The 26,622-nt window shown below is 42.4% G+C and overlaps 2 protein-coding genes across 7 annotated transcripts in view; both read left to right on the top strand.

The window, feature by feature from the left end:
* Window positions 1-26,622, top strand: part of TXNRD1 (thioredoxin reductase 1) — a 64,716-nt gene that overhangs the window by 760 nt on the left and 37,334 nt on the right. For 2 of the 6 annotated variants that reach the window (XM_046646065.1, XM_046646067.1), the window contains exons 2-6: window positions 785-882; window positions 20,982-21,319; window positions 22,337-22,459; window positions 23,921-23,993; window positions 25,647-25,766. In XM_046646065.1, the coding sequence (XP_046502021.1) occupies window positions 21,014-21,319; window positions 22,337-22,459; window positions 23,921-23,993; window positions 25,647-25,766 (622 nt within the window). In that variant the 5' untranslated portion in view covers window positions 785-882; window positions 20,982-21,013. The remainder of the gene's footprint in view (window positions 1-784; window positions 883-20,981; window positions 21,320-22,336; window positions 22,460-23,920; window positions 23,994-25,646; window positions 25,767-26,622) is intronic. The other 4 variants (XM_046646068.1, XM_046646071.1, XM_046646069.1 and 1 more) reach the window with 2 other exon arrangements.
* Window positions 10,234-13,223, top strand: EID3 (EP300 interacting inhibitor of differentiation 3). Its single transcript, XM_046646072.1, has one exon. The coding sequence runs from the start codon at window positions 11,380-11,382 to the stop codon at window positions 12,586-12,588; it is 1,209 nt and encodes a 402-aa protein (XP_046502028.1). The 5' UTR covers window positions 10,234-11,379; the 3' UTR covers window positions 12,589-13,223.

The raw sequence follows: 26,622 nt of genomic DNA, 5'->3' as shown, positions 1-26,622 counted from the left end.
TGCTTGAACTTGGGCAAGTCAGCTTTTGTGTGCCTCAGTTTTCCTGTCTGTGAAATGGACCTGATAGGACCTACTTCAAAAGGCTAGTTGTCAAGATTGTGTTAATACATGCAGAGCACTACAGAAGTGTCAACTGCTGTTACTATTATCAAACAACTATACGTTTGAGTGTTGCTGTGGTTTTTGTCTCATGAATGGGCTTGATGTCAGTGTATCTGGAATCTATTTTTAATTCCGTCACTGACTCATCCTCCACCTGAGTTGACCCGTTTGTAGAGTTGGACCTTAGCTCCGGGTCTGTCACGAAGGGTGTTGCCGCAGGGCTTCAAGGTTCTTAGGTCGAAGCGTCCTGAGTGGGCAGTGTCTTCATTTTGCCCCGTGGTTTCACATTTCCCAGAAACACTGGAGGTAGGATTTTGGCATTCTGTATTGTTGCAGGGTTCACAGGAGGATTAAGCTGGGAGGTGTTTTATAAAGGCTGAGGGAATTGTGCATTAAGCTTCCTTTTGAGGCCTTTCTGAATTCCGGATTTACTGGGGAAGGAGGACGTTTAATTTTAGCGAGACTTCGCTGAGCTGTCTGCCCGGAGCTGCGGCGTGTAGCCGGCCCCGAGGCCCTGTTTCCAGGCGCGTGCAGGTGTGCGGCCGGGGATCCCTGGCCCTGCCCGGGCGGGGCGCGGGGCGGGCGGGGCGGGGCGCCGGGGCCACGGAAGCCCCGCCCCGCGCCCTTCCCGCCGCGGCCCCGGCGGCAGGCCTGACCCGCTGCCCTCTGCTTTGTGCCACAGAGGACGGGCGCGGCCTCGAGGGAGCGCTCTCCCAACTCACCTCGGAAACCGTGTTTGTGAAACGGAGAAAGCTGGGCGGCCATGGTCCAACCCTGAAGGTAGGTGGGAGCCTGAACGTTGCTGTTACCGGCCTGAGCGGGGAGTGAGCTCACGGAGGCCATCGAGGTCGCAGCCCTGCTTTCAGAGCCGGGGTGGATGCGGATGGAGCCCGGGCTTAGGAAACGACACAGAGGCGCACAGGCGCCGGCTCACGTGTCAGCCCGAGTTGATGGGACTGATGGGTAAATTTCTGAACCGGAGCCGCTTGGGGTGGGGGGAGTATGTAACTCTTTTCATCTTGTAAACTACGTTTTTAGAAGTGTTGTTTTTCTCCTGTTTTCCCTTTCTCTTTCCCTCCCAGTAAATCTAAATTACTTAAAAATTTTAGCAACAGTGTAAACTGCGGAAAGTGAGTAGTTTGGAGAATTGCTGAGAAAAGGGGACCAGGAAATGCTCGTCTTTGTCGGTCCCTGCATCTTCCTCTTTAATTCCCTGGGGAGGAAACCCGAAACCCCGGGCTCTGAGGACAGCAACCAGGCAGCTCCTGGAGGGAGTTCATTTCCCTTCAGGTGGCGGTTTCTAGTCCAGAGTTAAGAGCTGGGCGGAGGGAAGGGAAGGACTCTTGCGTTTGGCCGGTGGCAGTCCTCCCTTAGGACCGACCATCTACCGAGGGGTGCATGGCCATGGCCTGTGGTATTGGCGCAGTGCTGGGAGGCTGGGAGTGTGTTCAAGGTGATGCACAACGTGGATGATGTTCTACATCAGGTGTGGTTGTTACGGGTTAGAAAGCCTCATAATTCCATCACCTTGATACATCTGCTCTAATTTTTGCGGATTGTTTTTTGGCCTTGTCTTTTTGTATCTAATTTTTAAGAAATGGAACTCACACTTGAACATTGCCTCCTTAGAAGTAAACCTGAGGCTTCAGTTAAATGTAAAAATCTGTTTAGATGTGTGCACCTTTAGAAAGGATATTAACAATTAATTTGCATTTTTATTTACTGTCTTTTCTTTCTTCTAAAAGTCTTATTATTACTATTTTTTTGTGTGAGGAAGATTGGCCCTGCGCTAACATCTGTTGCCAATCTTCCTCTTTTTTTTCTCCCCAAAGCCCCAGTGCATAGTTGTATATCCTAGTTGTAGGTCGTTCTAGTTCTTCTATGTGGGATGCTGCCTCACCATGGCTTGATGAGCGGTGCGTCGGCCTGTGCCCAGGATCTGAACTGGCAAACCCCCTGCCACTGAAGCAGAGCTCGTGAACTTAACCACCCGGCCACGGGGCTGGCCCAGGAGTCTTACTTTTTTAAAGAATGGGTATTGGAAGTGGGAATAGACTTCAAAGACAAATAGCAAATTAATGGAAAATAATTAAAACGAGATAAAAAGACTTTTAGCCTGATTTAAAATAATATTGTGTTACCCACACCTTTGGTTTGCAAGTAAAATGAGACAAATATCTATTAATATTCCTTCCTATCTGATTATTCTCTTTGGTCTACCTGTGTCATAAATTTGCACTTAAAGAGTTATATAGGCATTTGATCTTTATATAAATTCTACACGTGGTCATGGTTTTAACACCAATGGGAGTAAAAAGAATCACTGTTTTTAGAAGCTTTGGACCCACTTTATTGATATGATCTGAAGTTTTCAATTCCATACAATCATAGTTAATTTCAGACATTTAGTGCAGTGCAGCGCCATGAATAAAAAGCATACCACGAGGTCATAATTAAAGTAAAAAAAAAATCATTTAGTACATCTCTTTTAAGTAAACTTACCACTCTGTTTTGTATCATTTGATTTACTTTTGGTTTTTAATGGGTACAAAGAAATGGAACAAGAGACACAACAAGATGTAAGGGCTACTAGTTTGAAATTTCTAGCAGTTGTTGCCCACATTTGGGGCTAAATAGTGGTTTCTGAAAACCTTTAGGAAACATTGGGTTTGAGTGGAGAAAGGCATTTGTTTAGTGGAGAATTGGGTGCTTATAGGATTAGTGTTATAATCCTGAAGTCCACAGCTTAAAAAAAAGGTTAAGATTTCATACTTTAATGCCAACAAAATAATGGAGAGGGAGCCCTATAGAAGGTCTGCTTGTCCTTTCTCCTCTTAATATTCTTTCTTCCTGTGTCTCCATTTCCCCTCAATAAACAGCAGCAGCAGCCGCCAAACCTGCTTTGCTTTCACAGTGTCTTATAGAAGACAAGGGAGGGAGAATCCTCCTGGAAGGAATGGATAAGTGTGGATGACTACCTACAGGGTGAAGGCTTTAAAGAAGTGTGTTTTAAAAAACTAGTCTACTGGCCACCTGCACAGAATCCCCTGGAGTGCTCGTTAAACATGCATGCCTGGGCCTACCCGAGGTCTTGTTAATTAAACCCTCTGGAAGGGGCTAGGATCTGCCTTTTAATTTATTTTAAACACGCCCCCTCAGGTAATTTTTATAACTACCACGTTTGAGCCTTGCTTTAATGTATAAGGTAGTTTGGTCAAGATTAGTTGCTAAATAATTAGAATTGGGGAAAATCAAACAAATGACTTCTCTTTAATACCAAAAGATATTAGTTAGAAGGTAGCAAATGGAGACTCAACAGGCAGATAACACTTTATTTATTTTTTTGAGGACGATTAGCCCTGAGCTAACATCTACCACCAATCCTCCTCTTTTTGCTGAGGAAGACTGGCCCTGAGCTAACATCCGTGCCCATCTTCCTCTACTTTATATGTGGGATGCCTACCACAGCATGGCTTGCCAAGAGGTGCCATGTCCACACCCAGGATCTAAACCAGCGAACCCCAGGCTGCAAAAGCGTAACATGTGAACTTAACCGCTGCGCCACCAGGCCGGCCCCCACATAACACTTTATACCTGAATAGAAAAATAGGGATATATACCATCTGTGGCCAGAGCTTGTATGTCCATGTGGGAAATAGGAACCAGGTAGCTACTAAGTTTTAAGAACTATGAATAGATTCTGCTCAAACATACCTAGCTTTCATAAATATTTTAGTTCTTAGGGCAAGATTGCAAGTATTCTTATAGGGAACCTTTCTTGTATGTAATCAGTGTCCAGGATCCCAGAGTTTTGAAACCACTGTATAAATGCCTGTTGGTGGTATTGAGAGGAAAAGCAAAGTGAATGAAAAAGTGCTTATTGGAATACTAAGTGCTGGACAGAGTTAAGACTTTAGTAGTTTGAGGTCATAGTCTTGGGAGATAAGACCACAACTGGCAACATGGGACTGAATTTCTTCAAGGCAATAATAGGAGAGATGACAGACACAAAGCAGTGCATGATTAACATCCAAGTGAACTACGCAGACAGTCGGAGGAGGAGCTCAGATGTGATCATGTGGTAGTCAGGTTTGGTGACCCCAAATTCCAGTCTGGGGGGTAGACACTGAAACAAAGGCAGGTCTCCTTCTTTCAAACCTAACTTCTAAATTTACTGGAAACCAGACTCTTAACTAAATAGACATGAGGAAATGAGTGGCAATTTAATAACTCTCCAGCTGTTCCCTTTCTGTTTTTTCTTTCTTTCTTTTTTCTTGGTGAGGAAGATAGGCCCTAAGCTAACATCTTTTTTTTTTTTTTGAGGAAGATTAGCCCTGAGCTAACTACTGCCAGTCTTCCTCTTTTGCTGAGGAAGACGGGCCCTGAGCTAACATCCATACCCATCTTCCTCTACTTTTTTATACGTGGGACACCTACCACAGCATGGCTTTTGCCAGGCGGTGCCATGTCCACACCCGAGATCTGAACCAGTGAACCCTGGGCCGCTGAGAAGCAGAACGTGCGGACTTAACCGCTGCACCACCAGGCTGGCCTCTAAGCTAACATCTGGTGCCAATCTTCCTTTTCTTTTTCTCCCATAGTGGCATATCCTAATTATAGGTCATTCTAGTCCTTCTATGTGGGTTGCCACCACAGCATGGCTTGCTGAAGGGTACGTAGGTGTGTGCCCAGGATCTGAACCAGCGAACCCTGGGCCGCCATGTGAAGCGAAGCACACCACACCAACTTAACCATTGAGCTAGGGGGCCGGCCCCCTTTCTGTTCTTTGTTTTTTGAGGAAGATGAGCCCTGAGCAAACATCTGCTGCCAATCCTCCTCTTTTTTTGCTGAGGAAGACTGGCCCTGAGCTAACATCCGTGCCCATCTTCCTCTATGTGATATGTGGGACGCCTACCACAGCATGGCTTGCCAAGTGGTGCCGTGTCCACACCTGGGATCTGAACTGGCGAACCATGGGCCACCAAAGCGGAATGTGCACATATACCACTGTGCTACCAGGCCAGCCCCTCCTTCTGTTCTTTATTTCAGTTCCTGACTTCTCTTCCTGCTCAAACACACTTTTCCAACTGCCTACCTGTTACAGAGTACAAGGCCAGGTTTGCCCCTTCGTCCCTACTCTGTACTCCCACAGCACTCCCACAATCTTATCTCCAGAAAAGGAGGAATCCTGCCAATGATAATTTTTTGACTTACTTATCAAAAGTGGAGAGTTAGTCTTATTCTTTGTGCCTGTGATCCCAGGCCTATATTAGACCTCAGCAAATATTTAAGTAAACATGCCTGTTAATGATAGTAGCTACTATTTATTGACTGTCTACTATACACTAGACTTTAAATCTTATAATACCTAGTTATTAAATCCTCACGATAGTCTTATGAAGGAGGTGGTATTAGCCAGTTTTGCAGATGAGAAAATGGAGGCCCTGAGAATTTAAGGAGCATGCCCAGATTACACAGCTAGTTAAGTGTCAGAGCTAGGAATGAAACCTAGGCCTGTCTGAAGTTCCTGTGGTGTACTCATACTTCTGGAGCTTGGCTTTCTCTTACTGCTGTTGGGATACATGCCTCATCTCCTTAGTGTGATTGTGTGCTCATGAGTCAGGGCTGGGCCCATGCACATCTTGGTATTCCTAGTATAGCTCTGGCAAATTGGCCTTCATTCATTAGATGCTTGCTGAGCAGGACTGCATTCTCATGTGCCTACTAAATTGCACATTCCTTTAGGAAGAAAATGATTTATTTTTATACCTTTGATGTGTTTTTTTTTTTTTTAACACTTAGTGTGCATTCAGTAAATAGTTGTTGAGTGAGTGGATAGAGGAGACTCACTTAAGTGAGAGATTTGGCTACCAGGTGTCTTGATTTTGTGAAGTTGGACTGTCTCTATCAGAGACAGAGCCCTAAGTTATTCAGGAGAGATTCTAGCCAGCACATAAAGCAGTTCAGGATTTTAAAGAGCTGGATGATAGCAGTGTTGTTCACCTTCAGCAGTTTACGCAGATGTGTCCAGGTCAGTTGAGAAGTCAATCTATTTAGCTCCTATTTATTCAGCAGCTGTGTTTTCAAGTTCAGCTAGACACTGTCTTTAACTCTAACACGAGTCTGTAGGGTAATGTATATATTTTATAATACATTTGTCAACAAATGTTTGCATACGATTTTTTATAGAGTCACAACCATTCTGTATGGCAGAGAAGACATCCAATAGACTTATTTTACAAATGAGGAAACTCAGGAAACTAATAAAGCACTAGTTTTGATTTGAACCCAGACCTCCAAAGCTGAGACCTTCAAGGCTGCCTCCTTTAAAAGCCACCTACCCAGTGCTTTCCTACTCCTAGTCTATCAAAACAATGCTCTTGGGGCTGGCCCAGTGGCATGGTGGTGAAGTTCGCATGCTCTGCTTCTGCGGCCTGGGGTTTGCAGGTTCGGATCACAGGCGTGGACCTGGCACTGCTCAGCAAGCCACGCTGCGGCAGCATCCCACATAAAATAGGGGAAGATTGGCACGGATGTTAGCTCAGCAACAATCTTCCTCAAGCAATAAGAGGAGGATTGGCAACAGATGTTGCTCAGGGACAGTCTTCCTCACACACACACAAAATGATGCTCCTGGTCATTGCTGACTTCTGAGGTATCCCAAGCGTTGATAATTGTTCTCATAACTGAAAGGTTTTATTCTCCTCGTCTCACACCCTTGTTTATGTTAGTTCTTGAGGCTTGGCAAGTCAGCCAGTACTGGGTTTTCTGATGTGTCCGTTACATGTATGACTTTTGACCACAGAGCACGGGCGGAGGTTTTATGTACTCTCAAGTCTTTCAGTGTGTGGGTCCATATTCTTTTGTGGGACTTGACTTTGATTTTATCTTTTACTTCACTAATAAAGCCATCTTATTTGACTAGAATGGTTATACAAAGCCTCTTTTGGATACTACTGGGTTTTTTAAAGAATCTGTTGAAATCCAAGGAGCCATTCATGAGAAAAACATACATAAATAATTTTGCATTACAATCTCAGACTCTTTGTGGACTTGCTTCAGAATATCCAGAAGAGTTTTCCCTTCACAGTACTATACATATTTCCATTAGTTGAAGGCTTAGTAGATTTATTTTATTAGATGGTAAATTTCTTTTCACTGGTATTTGTTATTGTGGGATATATTTCTATGTTCCTTCTTACAGGTTTAACCTTTAAAATATTTTTCTTTTCCTAAAACAACATCCAGAAGTGAAGCTACTAGTTTGTATACATTTTTTGTCTATTTACTGTTTATTTATTAAAGATTTACTATCTTTGAGATAATTTGATTTAATAAGTACCTACTCAATAGTTGAAACTATTTCAATCTATCACATAATCCTCATTCGATACTTACAGTAACTTTGTGATGTAAGTAGTCGTATTCCCGTCTTTCAGATGAGGACGCTGGAGGCTGAGAGGGTGGCAACCTGCCTGAGATGATACTGAGAGCCAATAGGTCAAGACTGGAACCTGGGTTTTCCTCCTTCCACTCTCCATTTTCACAAAATCATTTAAAAAACACACAGCTATCTGCCTTGATCACAGCAAAGTTTACCTTTAATACTAAAAAACCAAACAAAGCAAACATATAAACACAAACATAACTTTAAAGGAAATTAAGATGAGAGAGAAAATATACCTGATGTCCTGCTCCTATTACAAATCAAACTAGGACTTTTACCACGTCTCTTCACAACTCCACATTAAATAGATACCCTGGCAGGATGAGGGGAGTAAAACTGCTGTGAAAGAAGGAAGAGGAAAGTTTAGGGAGGTGCCTAATAGCAAGATAAGTCTATGTGTTAGAGTGCAGGACTCAAACCTGACTGGGTCCTGGTCTTGGCTCAGAAGTCTCTTAAACACCTATTATAGATTGATCCTGCAATAAAAACCCTACTGGAAAAGATAGTTCACCCTATGTGAATTCTTCTTATTTGACTGTACAGAGACTTGTAACTTATGACATCTATCCCACCATGTTTTTGGTGAGCCCTGGGGGCTATGGGAGAGGGCTTAAGAATGCTGGGAATGAATGAATCTGAACTCTTAGCAAAGGGACCGAAAAATAATATGAGAAAAAAACTGAAGAAAAGAAAAAGGGCCATACTGAGCCCTTGGCAGCAACTCCTGAAAGAGGAAAAAAGGGGAGAAGAGGTTTGCTAAATTACCTTGAAGGCCAAGCTGTGTGTCTTGGTTGCCTGAACTAGGCTTCCTGCATGAAGCTAGATCTTAGTAACTTCTTTGAAGAACTAGTACATTTTGCTTTCTGTAATAAGTCATAGAGAAGCTTACCAGTATAACTGAACTTATGTACTGCTGTTTCTTCTTTTTATTTTTTTTTATTGAGGTCACATTGGTTTCTAACATTATATAAATGTTCTTTCTTTCTTTCTTTTTTTATAATGCTGTATTTTTTTTTTCAAGATTTTATTTTTTCCTTTTTCTCCCCAAAGCCCCCCGGTACATAGTTGTATATTCTTCGTTGTGGGTCCTTCTAGTTATGGCATGTGGGAAGCTGCCTCAGTGTGGTTTGATGAGCAGTGCCATGTCTGCGCCCAGGATTCGAACCAACGAAACACTGGGCCGCCTGCAGCGGAGCGCGCGAACTTAACCATTCCACGGGGCCAGCCCCTAAATGTTCTTTCTTTTTAAGCCACATTTATATAACTATTACTAGTAATTGGACCTTATGTTAGAAAATCTGTTTGGTGATTTAAGGATTCATAGGTGTAGAAATCCCATTCTTTAAATGATTAGGGAAAATCATGAGACTTGAGATTTTTACTTTGCAGCGACATCTAAACTTTGTGCTCTAAAGGCAGATTTTAAAAGGAAGGATGTAATGCACGCATGACTTGCTGAGGACAATCTAAGTTACATGTTACTAAGGTTCTTAGGGACAGAGATCTAGCATAGAATGAATTCAGCGCCGGAAATGACAATTTAGAAATGATACTTGTCTTGATGTGTTCTGTTGCTCTGAGCAAGTTGTGTGGGCTGTTATCTCCTGAGAAATCCCTGTAAATGGCACTAATAATATTTTATAAGTAGGTTGGGAGAATGAATTTATTTTTCTAAAGCATTTTGAAATTCTTAAATGAAAGGGTCTGTATGGAGCATATTGGTGTCAGCCTGTTTTCTTTTCTCTGAGCCAGCAGAAAATAAGTACCTTATGGTGGGAAGGCCAGCTTATCTTTTGGAGTTCTTTTATAAATTGCTTTTATTGAATATGAAGTGGATATTAGAAACTCCCAAGAATATGGTTAACTATAAAAGCAAACTTTTTTGGATTTGGGACATAGAATTAACTATGTGTTTTCATCTAAGATTTGAAACAGGTTTAACGGGCCGGCCCCATGGCTGAGTGGTTAAGTTCACACACTCCACTGCGGCGGCTCAGGGTTTCACGGGTTTGAATCCTGGCTGCGGACATGGCACCGCTCATCAGGCTAGTCTGAGGTGGCGGCCCACGTGCCACAATTAGAAGGACCCACAACTGAAATATATAACTATGTAGTGGGGGGATTTGGGGAGAAAAAGGAAAAACTAAAAAATCTTAAAAAAATAAAATCAGAGTTTGTTAAAAATAAATAAAGCAGGTTTAAGTATTAGTTTGTAATTGGCCAGACTTGGAGGGAAAATATGGCCCTTTGATGAACCTGGGTCCCAACTTTGGTTTTCCTCTTGCTTTTTCTTTATTTCGGAGAAGGGATAAGGCTGACTTTCTGAAAAGCAGTTAACTTATTTTCAATGTGTAGGATCTCTTTCTTCCACTGACCTGTGAAATTAATGTTTTGCTGCCAAATAACTTGCAATAGGTGTTGGAACAAAGTTTTTCATCTACATTCATTTATACATACAAATGTGCATACTCAAATGCCTCTGTGAAAACAGCTTTGCTTGGAAGATGTAAAACAAAGTTCTCACTGTGGAGAACAGGATAATATCTGTGCACAAGTAACCGTAATGCATGGTGTTTTTGAAAAATGCATGTTTCTTCCTGAATTACCCCTACTTAAGAAAATAATGGTGGACGAATAGTAATATAAATATTTTGGAGTAACTTAATACTATTTTTTGCTGTTCATGCATTTGCAAAAAACTTTCCGCTAATGTCAAAGAAAAATGAGCAGTCTAGATGCATAGGAAGGAAGGGAAGGGAAACTCGAGTTGACAGATGCAGTGTGGTGGGCTCTTTTTCTCTCCCAAAGGGGCACCTGTTGCAGTGATTAAAAGCTTTTGATCTTGTGGGTTGAGAGTGTACATGTTCTCTTTAAAAACAAAATATATTCCTTCCCATTGTTACCTATACTTTGCTACTTATGTGACTAATGAGCTGACTCCTTTCTCCAACTGTACGAGAATTTCCAGTGAATTAGGTAGTGGGTGCATTTTCCAACATAGATTAGTCGCCTGATGTACATGTCCTTATTCGCTTTTATATACTTATAGCAGATTGTGTTTAAAATCATCATAGCTTTGCTCACTTTTTAGCGTTTCGATTTACTATCCATTTCGTCTGTGGCCTTTAGCCTTTCGCAAGCTTCCAAATAGACAGGTCTTTTGCAGAGGCCGTACCCACTTTATTCCACCCTTGGGTGGCGGAGAACCAAAGCTCACTTGAGATATGCGCCGCGCTCCCCCGCCCCCCGCCTTTGCGCATGCGCTAGCAGAGAGGCCCACCTCCAAGACTGACCCTCCCTTCCCCCATGGGGTAGGTTGGAGGGGGTTTGGCTTTTGAGGGCCCCTGAAAGTAACTAACTCAGTTTGCACTTGTATAATGAAGAGTGAGTTGCAAACAACCACCTTGCAAGTGAACCCTGAGAGTTCAACCTATTTGTAATGGAGGTTCTGCATTTCACAATCCTTGGCTTTACGGGCAGTTTATAATCTAGCCAGAGTTAGTTCTCAAAAAAACAAAAAGACACCCTACGTTTTAATCATATTAAGAACGGAAAATGGAGGTCGACCTAGCTGCAATATGACAGCGAATGTTTTAAAGCGCAGGACCTTTAGTCCCGCCACAATTTTGTCGTAAGATTGTCCAGGTGATTCTTTGAAAGCTAGATGACACTGTGAGTAAACGCTAAAATACCAGCTGTTGCTGGGCGGGGTATCCGGGCGCGCGTTCTGGGCGGCCGCCGGCTCGAGGCGAACGCGGGGCCTGGGCTCGCGGCGCCGCGTCCGAGGGGCGGGGCGGGGCGGGCCTGGCCTCCGGGCCGCGCCAGTGCGCATGGGCGGACGCCCACCCGTCCAACTGACCCCGTCAGTTTCTGCTGTCGTCGGAAGCGTTGCGAAGGCCGTTAGCTGGGCGTCAGCAGTCGCCGACATGTCTGATGAGAAGGATTTCCTGAAGGGAGGCGTGGAGAAAGAAGAGCCGGGGGTGAGCTTCACCGGTAGCGCGGCCTCTGTGAAGCAGGCGGAGGAAGAGAGAGAACCCATAAAGGTGGAAGTGGCGCTGGGGGCTGACGGCTGCTCTGACGACCTCGGCTGTGGCGATGCCGGCATCACTCCAGACCTCCTAGGGCTTGCGGCTGACGAGGAGAAATGCCGGAATATCCGCAAGCAGTACTGGCAGCTCATCTACAACGTGCAGCAGAACCGTGATGACATAGTGAACACAGCCAGCGACTCATTAACCGAGGCTCTTGAGGAAGCCAACGTCCTGTTTGATGGAGTGAGCCGAACGAGAGAAGCAGCCCTCGATGCCCAGTTTCTTGTTTTGGCTTCTGATTTGGGTAAAGAAAAAGCAAAGCAGCTAAACTCTAATACGGGCTTCTTTAATCAAGTAGCGTTTTGTGACTTCCTCTTTCTGTTTGTGGGTCTAAACTGGATGGAAGATGATGAACAGGATGATTTGAGTGGCTGTGATGACAACGTACCTCTTTCCTTCTGGGAGACGGTACAAAAGGAAGCATCGTCCTGGATGTTGCGAGCTGAAACATTCCACTTTATTTTTGGTTCGTTCAAGTCAGAGCCCTCTGCGCCAAAGCACCGGCTCGACCACCAGAAAAAAGTTCACAAGATGGAAGAAAACGGGGATATGCCTACAAAGCTGAGGAAGTTGGACCTGAATAGTAATCAAGAAGCGACAGAAAAAGAAGTAGAAAGAATCTTGGGATTGTTGCAGATGTACTTTCGAAAGTATCCTGATACTCCCGTGTCCTATTTTGAGTTTGTGATTGATCCGAACTCTTTTTCTCGTACTGTGGAGAATATATTTTATGTTTCTTTCATTATAAGGGATGGTTTTGCAAGAATAAGGCTTGACCAAGACAGGCTGCCAATATTAGAGCCAATTAATATTAACCAAATGGGTGAGGGAAATGATCCCAGTTCCCATGGCAGGAAACAGGGAGTTATATCTTTGAGTTTAGAGGACTGGAAAAATATTGTGGCAGCTTTTGAAATTTCAGAGGCTATGATCACAAACTCATACTGAAGATTTTTGTTCTTGGTATAGGATGCGTTTTGTGGCTTTTCTAACATATCTCAAATGAACAGTAAAATCCTGACAGAAGCATATACTGTATCTCTTGTAAAGTAAAAAAGTATTTTCAAGAACACCAGAAATTGTTTTACTGTGCGATGTATTTTTCTTGGTAGTTTATAAGGTTGTCATGGTCTTCTGTTATTTAAAAAAAACACACTGGCATGTTCATGAGAAAAATTTTTCGAATGCCCTTTAAGACTATTAATAAAATTCAGTTCTGAATTTCATAAATTAGAGAGTATTTGATAATTTGCCAAAAAATCACTTACAGTGCTCTTTGGTATTACATTACTTCCCCTGTTACAGGGAACCAGGGGAATCCGATATGGGGCTCCTAACCACGTTGGGGAAAGAGTGGGTGAAAACAGTGATCAAGAAAGACTATTTGTAGTGCCAGTGAGTCTGCAATGCTAATAGTGTAAAAAAATTTAGCCATGCTTCTTCGCAAAGAGGACTGAGTAAGATTAGTGAGTGGGTGGTATCCATGTTCTAAATAGTTTCTCCTGTGATTAGACTCAACAAAAGTAGAGGATCTCTACTGCAGTGGGTGAGGCGTTCATTAAGTGCTGAGAGATGAGTAGGAATTGGTCAAAGATAGGAAGGGTGTTCTAGGCAGGGGAGTATGGAATTGTGAAAAGTTACAGCACCAGAGAACCTTAAGATTTTTAAGAAAACTATTTGAATGTTAAACTGAGCAAAAGTTGAATTACTTCATCTTTTAGTATCCTCAGAGGTAGAAAATATTTTTGTCAGAGTATTTCAAACAAAACCTTTTAACATCCAGTTATAGTCTTTATCTACTTGGTCAATTTCTTCTCTGACCCCTTGTTTCGCTTTGTAATTTCTGCTAGTACACAGCATCCTTGGGAATCAGTGATGTTTCATTGTGTAACAGCCTTGACTATTAATTCGCTATTCAATTTTGCATCTCTTTTTTTTTTTGAAGATTAGTCCTGAGCTAACATCTGTTGCCAATCCTCCCCGTTTTTGCTGAGGAAGATTTGCCCTGAGGTAACATCTGTGCCCATCTTCCTCCATTTTATGTGTGGGACGCCTGCCACAGCGTGGCTTGATAAGCTGTGCGTAGGTCCATGCCTGGCATCCGGCCGGCGAACCCTTCACTGCCAAAGCAGAGTGCACAAGTTTAACTGCTGCGCCACCGGGCTGACCTCCAATTTTGCATTTCTTAATTGGACCTTTTAAATGCCTGGAAACTGCCCCTGATTAAACTGAAGTATATGAAATTTGTCCAAATGTTTTTTACTTTGTATAAAGCCATTAAGGCTTTTTCTTCTTTTTGTTGCTTTCAATTGTTTTATGAATAGAAATTGCAATCTTATTTGGAGGTTACTGCCAAAAATTTGGGTCTTTCAGAAAATGATTTCTAAAGGTGCAGTGAGGATGCCTATAAGCTTTTCTTGATCCCTGTAGGAACGTAATCGTTGATAGGAGTAGAATTGTACCATGGAACATTATTTGGCAAGTGGATAAGTGTCTATTTTGCATAGCAGTAACGATAAACTTTCCTACTGAGTCTGGTGTAGTGTACAGGGAACGGAAATCAAAAGGCTTGAATGAGTGACATTGCTATTGAGAGGAGAGAGATCTTATGTGTGTGTGAGAAGGTTCTTCACCAGTGATAGTGGAGGTTTATAGCAGAGAGAGAAATTTCTCATGCAACTTGGCCAGTTAATTTCGAAAGTAGTCGTTCCTACCCATTTTTCATGTGAGGGAATGCTAACTTCGCGGTGTCTATACCCTTTGATTTAGCGGCATGGAAGCATCGTTTGGTCTCTCTGATCCTCACTTAGCATGTCTCTGCCAACCAAGTTCCTTGGGTTTTCCAGAGGTTTGCTGTTTGAGGAAAAGGTGCTCTTAATGATAGCAAAAAGATCTTGTCTCAGTTCTTTGCTCACCAGCGGATTGTTCTGTTAAATGCCTAGTGTCTTTACTAGGGTATTTGAAACTTTGTGATGACTAAAAGTATTAATAGAGAATGTGGAGGTTTGTGGGGAAGGTAATTTTTTGGGTATTCTCTAAAGTTAAAGTTGTTAAAATATAAATCAAGTTTACCTCATATTTCTGTTTTTGCTGGTTGTCTTGACACCTAGGTTGCCTCATCACTTTGAAATTAAAGCGACTGCTAACCTTGAAGAAAAAAGAAGAATTGACCAATAGATAATTCAATTATAGAGATTAAGGATGAACCAAACTGCAAATATGCTGGTTTCCTCCTAATAGAGTGGCTTAAATTTCACAGGTTCAATAAAATCAACTGAGTTTTAGGGGAGTATTATGGAAAATTTTTTAAATTAGAATTTTATAACAGAACCACTTTTTTTTTTTTTTGAGGAAGATCAGCCCTGAGGTAACATCAGCTACCATTGCTGCTCTCTTTTTACTGAGGAAGACTGGCCCTGAGCTAACGTCCGTGCCCATCTTCCTCTATTTTATATGTGGGATGCCTGCCACAGCATGGCTTGCCAAGCGGTGCCATGTCCACACCCGGGATCCAAACCTGCAAACCCCGGGCCGCCAAAGTGGAACATGCGCACTTAACCACTGCACCACTGGGCTGGCCCCCGGAACCACTTTCTAATCAAAGGACATGGGATCAGATCCTGACTCTAACATTCTAGTTAGAGACTTTGGGCAAATTATTGAACCCGCAGACCTTGGGTTTTTGATTTGCTAAGTGGGAATAGTACCTCTCCCTTAAGTTTACAGTAAGGATAAAATTAGGAAGTGTATGTGACAGGTACTTTGAAATATGAATTACTGGGTATGGTGTAGTGAGACAAGCAAGAGATTTGTGTTTCACTGGGTTCAGTTCTTTTTTTTTCCTTAAGATTTTACTTTTCCTTTTTCTCCCCAAAGCTCCCCAGTACATAGTTGTGTATTTTTTAGTTGTGGGTCCTTCTACCTGTGGCATGTGGGATGCCGCCTCAGCATGGCCTGACGAGCAGTGCCATGTCCAACGCCCAGGATCCGGACTGGTGAAACCCTGGGCCGCTGAAGCGGAGCGCATGAACTTAACCACTCGTCCACGGGGCAGGCCCCACAGTGGGTTCAGTTCTTGACTCGGGGAAGTTTCTTAATCTCTAAGGGCTTCTGTGTTGTCATTTCTGAAATGGGAATGACATATGCTTGGAAGAGTATTGTGAGGATGAAATGGGATGATAGACATAAAACATCTAGCGCAGCATCTGGCTTATTCTGAGCACTTGTGTTAGTGCCTCAGTCTGGATCTGGGTCAGAAAGTCCATGTCTTTCCATGGTGATATGACATGACATGACGTGGTGACAATCTCTGTCATGGTTCATTTAATTTCCTTTAAATCTAGGCTGACTTCCTCATACTCTTGCCTTAGTTCTGGGGCTCTAATACCAACTTATTGGAATTGGCACTTTGTTAACATACTCCATAACTATTTGAGTGCCCACTGGGCCGGGTGCTGCTCCAGGCACTGGGGGAAAGTGGCAGACAGAAAACGGCCCATCTCCCAGGGAATTCATATTTTAGTGGGTATATTAGTTTCCTATTGCTGCTGTTACCAACTACCATTTAGTGGCTAAAACAACACAAATTATCTTACAGTTCTGGAGGTTGGAAGTCCAGAATCAGTTTTTCTGGGCTACAATCAGAGTGTCACCAGGGCTGGATCCTGTTGAGGCTCTGAGGGAGAATCTATTTTCTTACCTTTTTCAGTTTTTGGAGGCTGCCTGCATTCCTTGATTCACAGTCTTCTCCTGTTTTCAAAGCTGACAGTGCAGCCTCTGCTGTTTTCACATTTACTGCTGTAAGGAAGCCTCTCTCTTAAAAGGATGCTTGTGATTGAGTTGGGCCCACTGGGATAATCCTGGAAAATCTCCCCATCACTGAAGCCCCTTCCACAGGTAATAGATTCACAGGTTCTAGGGACTCGGACTTCGATGCTGGGGGACCATTGTTCAGCCTGTAACTGGGGGAGACAACAGTATTCCTGTGAGTGATGATTGCTCTAAAGAGAAACTGCTTGAATAGTGGTAAGGGAAGGCCCCGAGAGGAGACGTTGGAAATGGAATCTGTTTGTCCTAAGTAATTTATCAGAAAACTTGCTACAGTGTAAATGTTAAATACTACCTTGGCTCTAGATATTTTAAGGTGTGTGATGGCTGAAGATGTAGATAATTAGTTGGTCCTGGAGAATCAACTTGCTTGGTTCTCGTTGGAGGAAAAGCGTGTAGCGAGAATCTCTACTTCCCCAAGCGGGAAGATGATCCTTTGATTTGCCGTCTGCTCAGTACTATAGTTTGGTACTTCCCGCCTAGCGCCACCTATCAACAGTGACACAATTTCCCTGGGTCAGGAATTGGCGAATTCTTTTCTGTGCAAAGCCAGATAGTAAATATTTTAAGCTTTGTGGGGCATACGGTCTCTGTTGAAACGAATCAACTGTGCTGTTGTTACAAAAACAGCAGCTTATAGACAATATGGAATCAAATGGGTGTGCTCTTTTCCAGTAAAACTTTATTTATGGATAGTGAAATAGGAATTTCATGTAATTTTCATGTATCATGAAATATTACTTTTGATTTTTTTCCCCCTTATCATTTAAAAATGTTAAGAACCATTCTTAGGGGCTGTTAAACACACACACACACACACACACACACACGCACACACACAAAACAGGCCTGCTGGATTTTCCCTGCAGGCTGTAGTTTGCCAACTCCTGTCATAGGCTTAGGCCCAGGGCCCATTCTCTTCTAGAAAGTCTGTAGCATTTAAACCATCATTTAGTGTTACTTCTTTCCTGACCTATATTCTTGCAAAGCACAAAGAAGCTTGAGGCACAACCCCAGTGGATGCTGCAGCATGTCGGCAACATAAGTTGCTGGTGTAGGCTGTGTAATCACTGCAGACAAGGAAGCCAGACAGGAGAATTTAAGGAACTTGCCCAAGATCACACGTAAGTGTCACAGTCAGGTTCAGATTTGGACTATATCTAAGCTCCTAACCCACTGTGCCATAGCCCTTGTACTTTTCCAGTGTTTTCCACACTTTTATTTTTATGGATGAGAAAACCGAACTGAAGCCCAGCTTCTCAGTATACATAGCAGAGTAGGAACTAACACCCAAGTCTTTTATTCTAAAAATATTTTCAAATGTCACATACATGCACAGTTGGCACTTGTGATGCAAAGATGAAAGACTAGATGCCTGTCCTTGCAGAGCTTATGAGATTCTGTGGTGATGTCAGTGGGATCTCAGAGGATGACCCGACTTGAGCGCTGTCAAGTAAATGCTTTCAGCTAAATCTTGAAGGACTCAAAGGGACTGGGCTGGAACCACCTGTGCTAAGTGCCCTGACAGCATGTGTTAATGGAGTTGCAAGAAAACAAAGAAGAGTGTTTTTGGGGGACTTTATGGAGACTTCATGGAAGGAATGGGCATTGTGTTGGAGTCTTAGGATGTTAGTGAAAGAAACCCCCTAACTCCTAAAGGAATGCTGTAGAAAGGGTAATGTGTTTGGGTACTGTAGGGGAGGAAGATATTTCCTCCACCCAAATGTGGGTTCGTCTGGCCGGAGAACGAATTAAATTCACCTGAGACAGAGTAGCAAGAGAAAATTAAACAAAGCTTTATGAGGACCATGGCCCGGGGCTTTTCTTCTCGAAGGAAGAAAGGGCACTGAAGAAGTGGGGTGCACAGAGTTGTTATATACCCCCAAACAGGATATTTCACATGATTGAAATGTCCCTCCCACAATAGTCACAAGATTGCCCTGCAGCACAGCGCTTGATGGACACAGCACATAGTGGGTCTGCTATCTCAGCGGGTGTAGCAGGAGGCAAGTCTATTGTCTTGAGCTGGGCGGCCACAGGTGAGCGCAGCAATCAGTTCCTAGCCTAAGGAAAGATGCTTAATCCTTAAAGAAATGCCAACGTTGGGAGGGGGAGGGAAGTCAGTTACAGGAGGTTACCAGACAAGCACAATAAAATGCAGATTTAAGTCCTTGCCTTTGGCATTGATTAAGAGTTTCTAGAGAGAAGGTCATCTCCTTTCTTCTTCCTGGTACAGAGAGGGAGGCACCTTTTACAGATAGAGATTTACCTTACAAATGTAAATGTGTCCTAACAAAGGGCAAGTTCCACTCCTCAGAGCCTCCTTCCCTGTCCCAGTTTATCAAAAGCAATCAGCCTCAAATAATCCTGATGCCAAAGAGACATATCTTGGGGTGGCCAATTTCAGGTCCCCACAGTACACTGAATAAAAATCATAGAACGTTGTGCAGTCTGCTGTGTACTGGATCAGGGTTTGATGGGAAGAGGGCATTGCAGGTGGGGGCGGTGCAGGGGACATCTGTAAAACACTCCAGAGGTTTCACTTAGCCCCAGGCAGATCCCCTTCTTTAGGAAGGGGAGAATTAGTAACTCAAAGGGGTTTTTCCTACCAGCTGCTGCTAATATGCATTATCTGTCTTAAACTCAGCAGTTTGATGAGGTACGGGTATATGGTAACTTCATTTTACAAAATGAAAAAACAGAGACTCCTGAGGATTAGGTGATTAGCCCAAGTCACCTAGCGTTGAGAGTGGTAGAGTGAGTATTTTAACCTAGGTCAATTCAACACTAGAACTCATGTATAATGGTAAAAAAAAAAAACAAAAAACCAAACCAGTACAAATCTGTGCCCAAAGGATATGAGTCATGTTTGGGGAGGAAATAAAAATTACTTACTCTAATTTTTTTTTCTTTGCTGAGGAAGACTCTCTCTGAGCTGTTCCAGTCTTCCTCTATTTTATAAGTGGGTTGCTGCCAGAGCATGGCTTGATGAGTGGTGTGGGTCTGTGCCTGGGATCTGAACCTGTGAACCTGGGCTGCTGAAACAGAGGGTGCTGGACTTAACCACTATGCCACGGTGCTGGTTCCTTACTTATTCTAATTTTAAAGAAATCTGGCACACTTGAAGTGCTTTCAGTGTAGTGCCTTTTTGGAGGAGTCTGGAGCAGTGTTTTACTAGGGCTGGGCTGGGGGAAGGGTATTGCTGTGAGAGGCAGATGGAAGAATATCCTGTGTGTGAGCCTGGCAAACACCTGCCGGTGAGGCGTTGTATCTTTACACTGTCCTGTAGCAGTGGTTCCCAAAGTGTGGTCTGGATCCCTCTGGGGGCCCCTGAGGCCCCTTCAGGAAGTCCTTGAGGTCAAAATTATCTTTATAATGCTAAGATGCTGTTTGCCTCTTTTACTCTGACTCTGTTGCAAGTCTACCATGGAGTTTTCCAGAGGCTCCGTGACAGGCAATGTTGCAGCAGACTGAACATAGAGAAGATAATGAGCTGTTTCTATTAAGACACACATTAAAGAGAATTACAAAGATATAAAACAAGGCCACTCTTCTCACTAATTAAAAAAATATTTTTAATAAACTGTTTAATAATATGTGATATTTAATAATTTAAAATATTTAAAACTTTTTCTTAGTTTTAATTTTAATATACTAAATATTAATAAATAAATCCCACAGTAATCAAAGCTCTTTGGGGTCTTAAGTAATTTAAGGTTGTAAAGGGATCCTGAGACTAAAAAGTTTGAGAACTCCTGTATCAGCTGCTGTGGTCAGTGGCCAGGATTTCTAGCAATCGTGACTGGAAGAGAATGGGGGCGTTTTTCTCGTCTCTCCTTATGCCATCCATGTGCTCCTTCCCTACGCTGTCTGGGGGAGCTGTGTTCTACTGTCTATCTTATTTGTATTCCAGGTGGGAAACCACTTCCCTGGAGCTAAATGACAGCAATTTCAGTTTGAAGTTGGATTAAAATTTAAAAACATTGTGTTTAGTTCTGGGGTCTGCTGAATGCTGCTTTGTGTGTGTCTTACTGATTTTACTTTACAGGGTTAAAAATGTTCAGGCTCACTCAGAGCTTTTTTTGTAAAATCTGTGCGCTGGTTGGTATAATTTGACTTGAAGCTTGAACTATAAGAACCCAGGTCAGATACAGAACAGTTATAAACCTTGGTGGGGGTGTAATGTGGCCTTTCAGCACGGCAGTGTACTTTCTCTCTTTCCTTCTGGTAGGTATGTTGGGGGAGGTGGTTACAAGAACGGGTGGTTTTTATTTAGACAGCCAGCAATTGTGTTCTGCCTCCACCTGTGTTAAGTACATGCAGATGAAAGGAGGCTGAGATTAAAAATGGTTATTTTTCCAGAAGAACATCTAGCTGCTCTGTTAGTTAATTCTTTGAAACCAGCAAGTCTCACATATGCTCTTGGGAGACCAACTAGAGTAACGCTTGTTATCTGAAGCTCATATTGATCCTTTGCTCCGAATGCCTATTACCAAATTCCTTTTCCCCCACAGAGCCCTGTATTAAAGGAGGAGCCTCTGCCATAATGCCAGTTTTTGAATACTGGCTGTGTTTACCAGCCTCTCACGTTAGACCTTGTGTCCAGACGGTCAGTGTGACGCAGTCTCGTCCCCATTGTTGCTGGTTTCGAGGTGTTCTCCCTGTAGTCCCTGAGCCATCGTGTGTACCTGCCATGCTGCCAAGGGGCGGCCACAGTGCCGAGTCTCCTCGTCCACCTTCCTCCACAGCACTCCCTTCCACATCCCAAGCGTCCTATTCTACTGACCCTCAGCTCTGCCCTTTGCCCTCTACATCTCATGGTAGGCAGGAGAAAAATGGGCAGTCTGGGCTGGTAAGTTTGGGGGCTTTTTTGATTGTTAAGGTTAAAACTTGATTTTTAAAAAACATTTTTTTGTGCTTGTTAACTTTTCCAATCATTATCCCATGTTAGCACAGAGTTTTAATAAAAGGTAATATTAAATATATCACCAAAACAGTGTTCCAAGCTAATATGAAATGTAACTGATGTGTATAAAAACTAGTGGAATGAAATTTTTTTTTTTTAATTAGAAGGCTAACATTTCTATTAATAGCCTGTTACATGCCAAGTCCATGGAAGCTAATTACTAAACATAGGACGTTTCTCACATAGGTAGGTTAAATAAATGAGCTTTACAGAGTTGTGCTTAGTTAGCCCCCTCTCCCTTTTTTTTTTTTTTGCTTATTTACAATGCCTTACAAAAGCAGAGAGCTTTGTGTTTAACTTTTCATGCAGGTAAATGTCAATTAAGGATTTTGTTCTGAATTTCTAGATTTTATGCCTTACCTGAATAATGTAGAAAAGTCTTTATTTAGCTAATCTGTTTCAACTGCTGTTTACCAGGCCCCTATCTTAATCTGAGACCTTAGCCCCCTCATTATTCTATCTTTCACTAGAAAGTAAAGATGATTGCCAAGTTATATGGATGGTTCTATTAGAAGCATACAATACAAATGCTTTAAAACCTAATTAAAAACCCAGTTTAATAATTCCTGGAGAAAAGGACGGATGGTTAAACTTAATTTAGGCCTCAGTTGACTTTGTTGGCCGTCAGGACCTTGCTTCTGTAGAATCACTATAGGAACACTTCGGAGTAGCTGTCTGGGATGTGAAAAGGCATAGGACAGTCCTCACAGGAAGCAGGGTAGCGATCACCACTTGAAGGAAGGTTGAACATTTCCATCTGCATGCCATAACATGAACCAAACACTGTTTTTCCTTTGAAAGTTCCTTTTGCTTTTCTTTAAAGGAAGGTTTTCTCGCAAAACTTGTTAGACATTGCTGCTTTTAAGTTAAATTATTTTCCCTTCCATTGTTTTTCTTCTTTAGGCTTCTGAGGAGGGCAGACTTCAAAAGCTACTGAAAATGAATGGCTCTGAGGATCTTCCCGAGTCCTATGACTATGACCTCATCATCATTGGAGGGGGCTCAGGAGGCCTGGCGGCTGCTAAGGCAAGGCCCCTTGTGTGTTGTCTGGGTTGTGGGTAGAGTAGCTACATCCCTGACACAGTTCTCCAGGTGTGCTGTGGGATCTGTTTGAGTCACTCTTGTGGCATTTTGCACATTAATCTGGGCAGGACATGTTAAGGGACCACTTTATAAATCATTTTTCTAGGTTGCACTATTTGTTCTTTATATAAAAGTAGTGAGCCCAGTATTTTGGGACTCATTTTCATTCATTTTAAGTTCGGTTGATTTTTCACAGTGCATAAGGAAATAGTTTGGAAATGGAAATTGTATGGAAATGCTTTGAAATTAAGTATATTTAATTTTCTTTATAAATATTAATACTAGGCTTTTCACTTTAATGATTTCTCTGTTCACAACCACTCCTCCCCAATAGAAAGATGGAGGGCAGCAATTGGATTTCGTGCTTATTAAAATTTTTGCTTCCTGTGTATATGAAGTGAGCTAAGAGGATAACCACTGACACTGTGGCCCAGGGTGATGGGGTAGAGGATGTGTAATGAGGGAGGTTAGGAGTGAGGCTCCTGGCCCGGAATTGAGACACATTTTTCATGTATGAGGGGCCTGGGACCCTTGGGCCTGTCATCCTTCCCCGACAGGTTCTTTTAAAAGATGAGGCGGTAATCCCCTCAGGTAGCTTGTGGTGAATCAGTAAAGGTAGATTCAAGTGAAGCTGCCCAAGTTAGGAGCAGGCCGATGTCTGGCATCAAGCAGTGCTTTGCTGTAAATGATTCAGGAGTAATACCAGATGTGTTTTGCTCTAGCGGTGGTTGTTTTGAAGGGATGCACAGACTCAGTCCTTTCAAATAACCTTTGGAGGTCTAGTGGCCAATACACAAAGTTTATTTTCTCAGAAAGATAAAGGATACTCTGCAAAATGAACTTCTGAGTGTTGTCATCACTCCCCTAAAATAGATTAGAAAACCTTATAGCTACCACCAACTTTTTCATGGGCTCCTCACAGGAAAATTTTAGGAAATCTGACAATTTCTTAAGAAAAACATGTCCAATATTCTGCCTAGAAACTGAGTTAGATGATATTTTGTTAGAGGATACAGGGTGAATGAAGGCTTGTAGACTGTCAGCAAGTCTGTTTTACTGGCTACTTGCCCCTTGCTCAGAAGTGGCCGCGTTTTTCAGGTTGGTGCTTAATTTGTCACTGTCTGAGTGGAATTGTGTAACAGGATTCTAGGGTTTCCAGCTGACTCTTGACAATTTTACAACTGTATCTGCATATTCTTTAAAGCTACCCTATGACTATCTAAATATTGCTTAATTTTTGTCTTGGATTTACAGTTTCATCTTGGTATATGAAATTCCCAGGTATTAATGACTGATTATGCTTTAAGCATTATAGCTTAATAAAAATAGTATGGATTTTTAACAATCCATTTCTGGTCTATCATGTTAACCTTTCCAACTCATTTTAATAATTTTACTTTCCAGGAGGCAGCCAAATATAATAAGAAGGTGATGGTCCTGGATTTTGTCACTCCAACCCCTCTTGGAACTAGATGGGGTAAGCTTTTAAAATACTTTAGAAATGAATTTGTAGGAGCAAGTTTTCACCTGGCATTAGTTTAAATGACTCCTAAAACCTAATTTAAAAATTAAAAGCAAAACAAAACAAAAACATGTACTTCTTTCACTTGTGCTAAGTTAAAATGGACTCCAGTTAAATGTTGAAAATTTAGGTTCTTTGGCGTAGAGTTAAGATAATGCAAAACCTTATCCACAGCTGCTATGGTTTAAAGCTAACTATTTGAGTAACCTAATATACTTAGGGGCTTAATAACTGAAAGTTTAAACTCTTGATCTGTGGATTTCTGTTTTAAATCTGCCTCCTACAGCCAGCAAGAACTAGAATCAGATACCTTAATGGATAGCCCTTCTCAGTCTTAGTGAATTATGTGTTCATTATTCATTTATTCAACAGTGTTTATTGAGCACTTACTGTGCTCCAGGGTGATGAGGCTATAGCAGTGACCATGGTAGACAGGAACTTCTCGCCTTTGTGCAGTTTACATGCTAGTGGGGAGGCAAAGATAAGCAAGATCTTTACAAATTGTGGTGAGTGTACTGAAATAATTGTGTAGTGGAATAGAGAGGAACTGGGTCAAGGAAGGACTTAAGCTCTGAGATTCTCAAGGAAGGCCTCTGAAAAGGCGGCATTTGGATAAGACCAAAAGCTAAGAATGAGCCAACCGTGCCAAAAGCTGAGGAAGAATCTTGTAGGCAACTCTTCTCTGTCTTTCTCACACAATAGCACATACAAAGGCCCTGAAGTAGGTTAAGAGTCCTGCATGGTTGTGCCATTGGTGATGGGAGCCGGAGGTAAGATTGCAGAGGAAGGCAGGTGACTCAGCTGCTCAAACTAGAAGGACGCCAGAAGCAGGAAGTCTGGATAATACAGTGTCACAATTTCTAATGCAAACATTCAGCACATATTTATTAGGTGTCACTTGTGTAAAGCACTGGCCTTGTGCTGGGCGTAGCCCCTCTGGCCTGTGGAGCTTACACCCCTAGTGACACTCTGGTAATGTTCTCTTCAGAGGGCTTAGTTTTCCTGAGCTATGGAGTCCACTGCCATCTTGTCCTCTTACTCATGTCATTTTGGCCACCTCCCCACCTGCCCACATTTTGTTCTTATGGAGACAAGTTATCACCATGTTCCTTAAGGTTAGTGATGCTAAACATTTTTGGGCCAGGTGGGTGGTCATGAATTCTTTTGTGAGAAGCAATGAAAGCTGTAGACCACCTCCTTAAAAAAATGCTCATATATCACAAATCTTATAGGTAGTCACAGACCCACTACAGCTACAGTCCAGTCATGCCCAGCGTCACAACTCCTTATCGGTTAGTTTATTCACAGATTGGGTGGCAAGTCTTTGTGCACAAAGTAAAATTTCAATTTCTGGCTTCTTTATCAGCAGTCAGTTTTGAATCTTTGAAGTATGTGGAAATCTGTTCATTTTTGTTTTAGAGTGATGTCACTGTGTTTGGTATATAAGGCTCTCATTACATAGAAATGTCATGAGACTTAGGAATAAACTTGTATAAACAATATTGCTACATTAAGCAAATTATGATGTCATAGAATAGTAATGATCGTTGACCTTTTTCTCTGTGGGTTGTGAAGCAGCTATAGATTGATGTCTCAATGTTGTTGCAGGTCTTGGCGGCACGTGTGTGAATGTGGGTTGCATACCTAAAAAACTGATGCACCAAGCAGCTTTGTTAGGACAAGCCCTACGAGACTCTCGAAACTACGGATGGAATGTCGAGGAGATGGGTAAGGGGGAGAAGCCACTCTTCCCTTTGTGCTTTTGCAGGGTTTGAGCTATGATCTTGAAATGCACCATCCATTTTTACAAGACTAACAAATAACCTGGAAGTTGTTGCTATTGTTTATGTTTTTTTGTGGATAAAATCACTGCAGTTATCCTGCGCCGGGTAGCTACATAGCTATTATGGTAGGAACTGATATGGCACTTGGAATATCTTTCTATAATAGAAAACCAGAATTCTGTCAAATAAGTTCTCATAATTATATAGAGTTCCATAAGGAAGTACAAATTACATTTGCTCTCCTTTGAAGCTGTCACATTTTTCTCTCTCTAATGAAGTCTGTTTCATGAGCTGATATTTTGAAGGTGGGGGAATTGTTTGTTGAGAAGAGGATAGTTAGTCTTTGTTGGATTAAAAATATTTAGAGTACCCTAGAAGCCCTAGACAAGTTGAAAAGGAACTTGTTGACTTTAGAAAGTTGATTGCGTTATCTGGCAGAAAAAGAGAATGAGGCCTGGCACAGCTTTGTGGCTAATTAATGACGTAGGTCATGTCCTTGAAGAGTGAAACTCCAACCCCTATCTGATGTTAGTTTGAGATGTATGGGCTATGGGACGTATGAGGGGAATCTTCCAGCCATAGCTAGGGCAAATTATTTTGTGGCCTTTTCTAAGTTTGTTTTTTTTTTTTTTAAGATTCTACCTTTTTCCTTTTTCTCCCCAAAGCCCCTCGGTACGTAGTTGTATATTTTTTGTTGTGGGTCCTTCTAGTTGTGGCATGTGGGACACCACCTCAGCGTGGCCTGATGAGCAGGGCCATGTCCGCGCCCAGGATACGAACTGACGAAACACTGGGCCACC

This window comes from Equus quagga, chromosome 19 (assembly GCF_021613505.1).
Source record: "Equus quagga isolate Etosha38 chromosome 19, UCLA_HA_Equagga_1.0, whole genome shotgun sequence".
Lineage (NCBI taxonomy): Eukaryota > Metazoa > Chordata > Mammalia > Perissodactyla > Equidae > Equus > Equus quagga.
Note: the sequence above shows the minus strand (reverse complement) of the source record. Positions and strands in the feature narration are given on the sequence as shown.

Coding starts and splice junctions, on each gene's coding strand:
- EID3 (XM_046646072.1), top strand. CDS start 11,380: ATGGGCGGACGCCCACCCGTCCAACTGACCCCGTCAGTTTCTGCTGTC.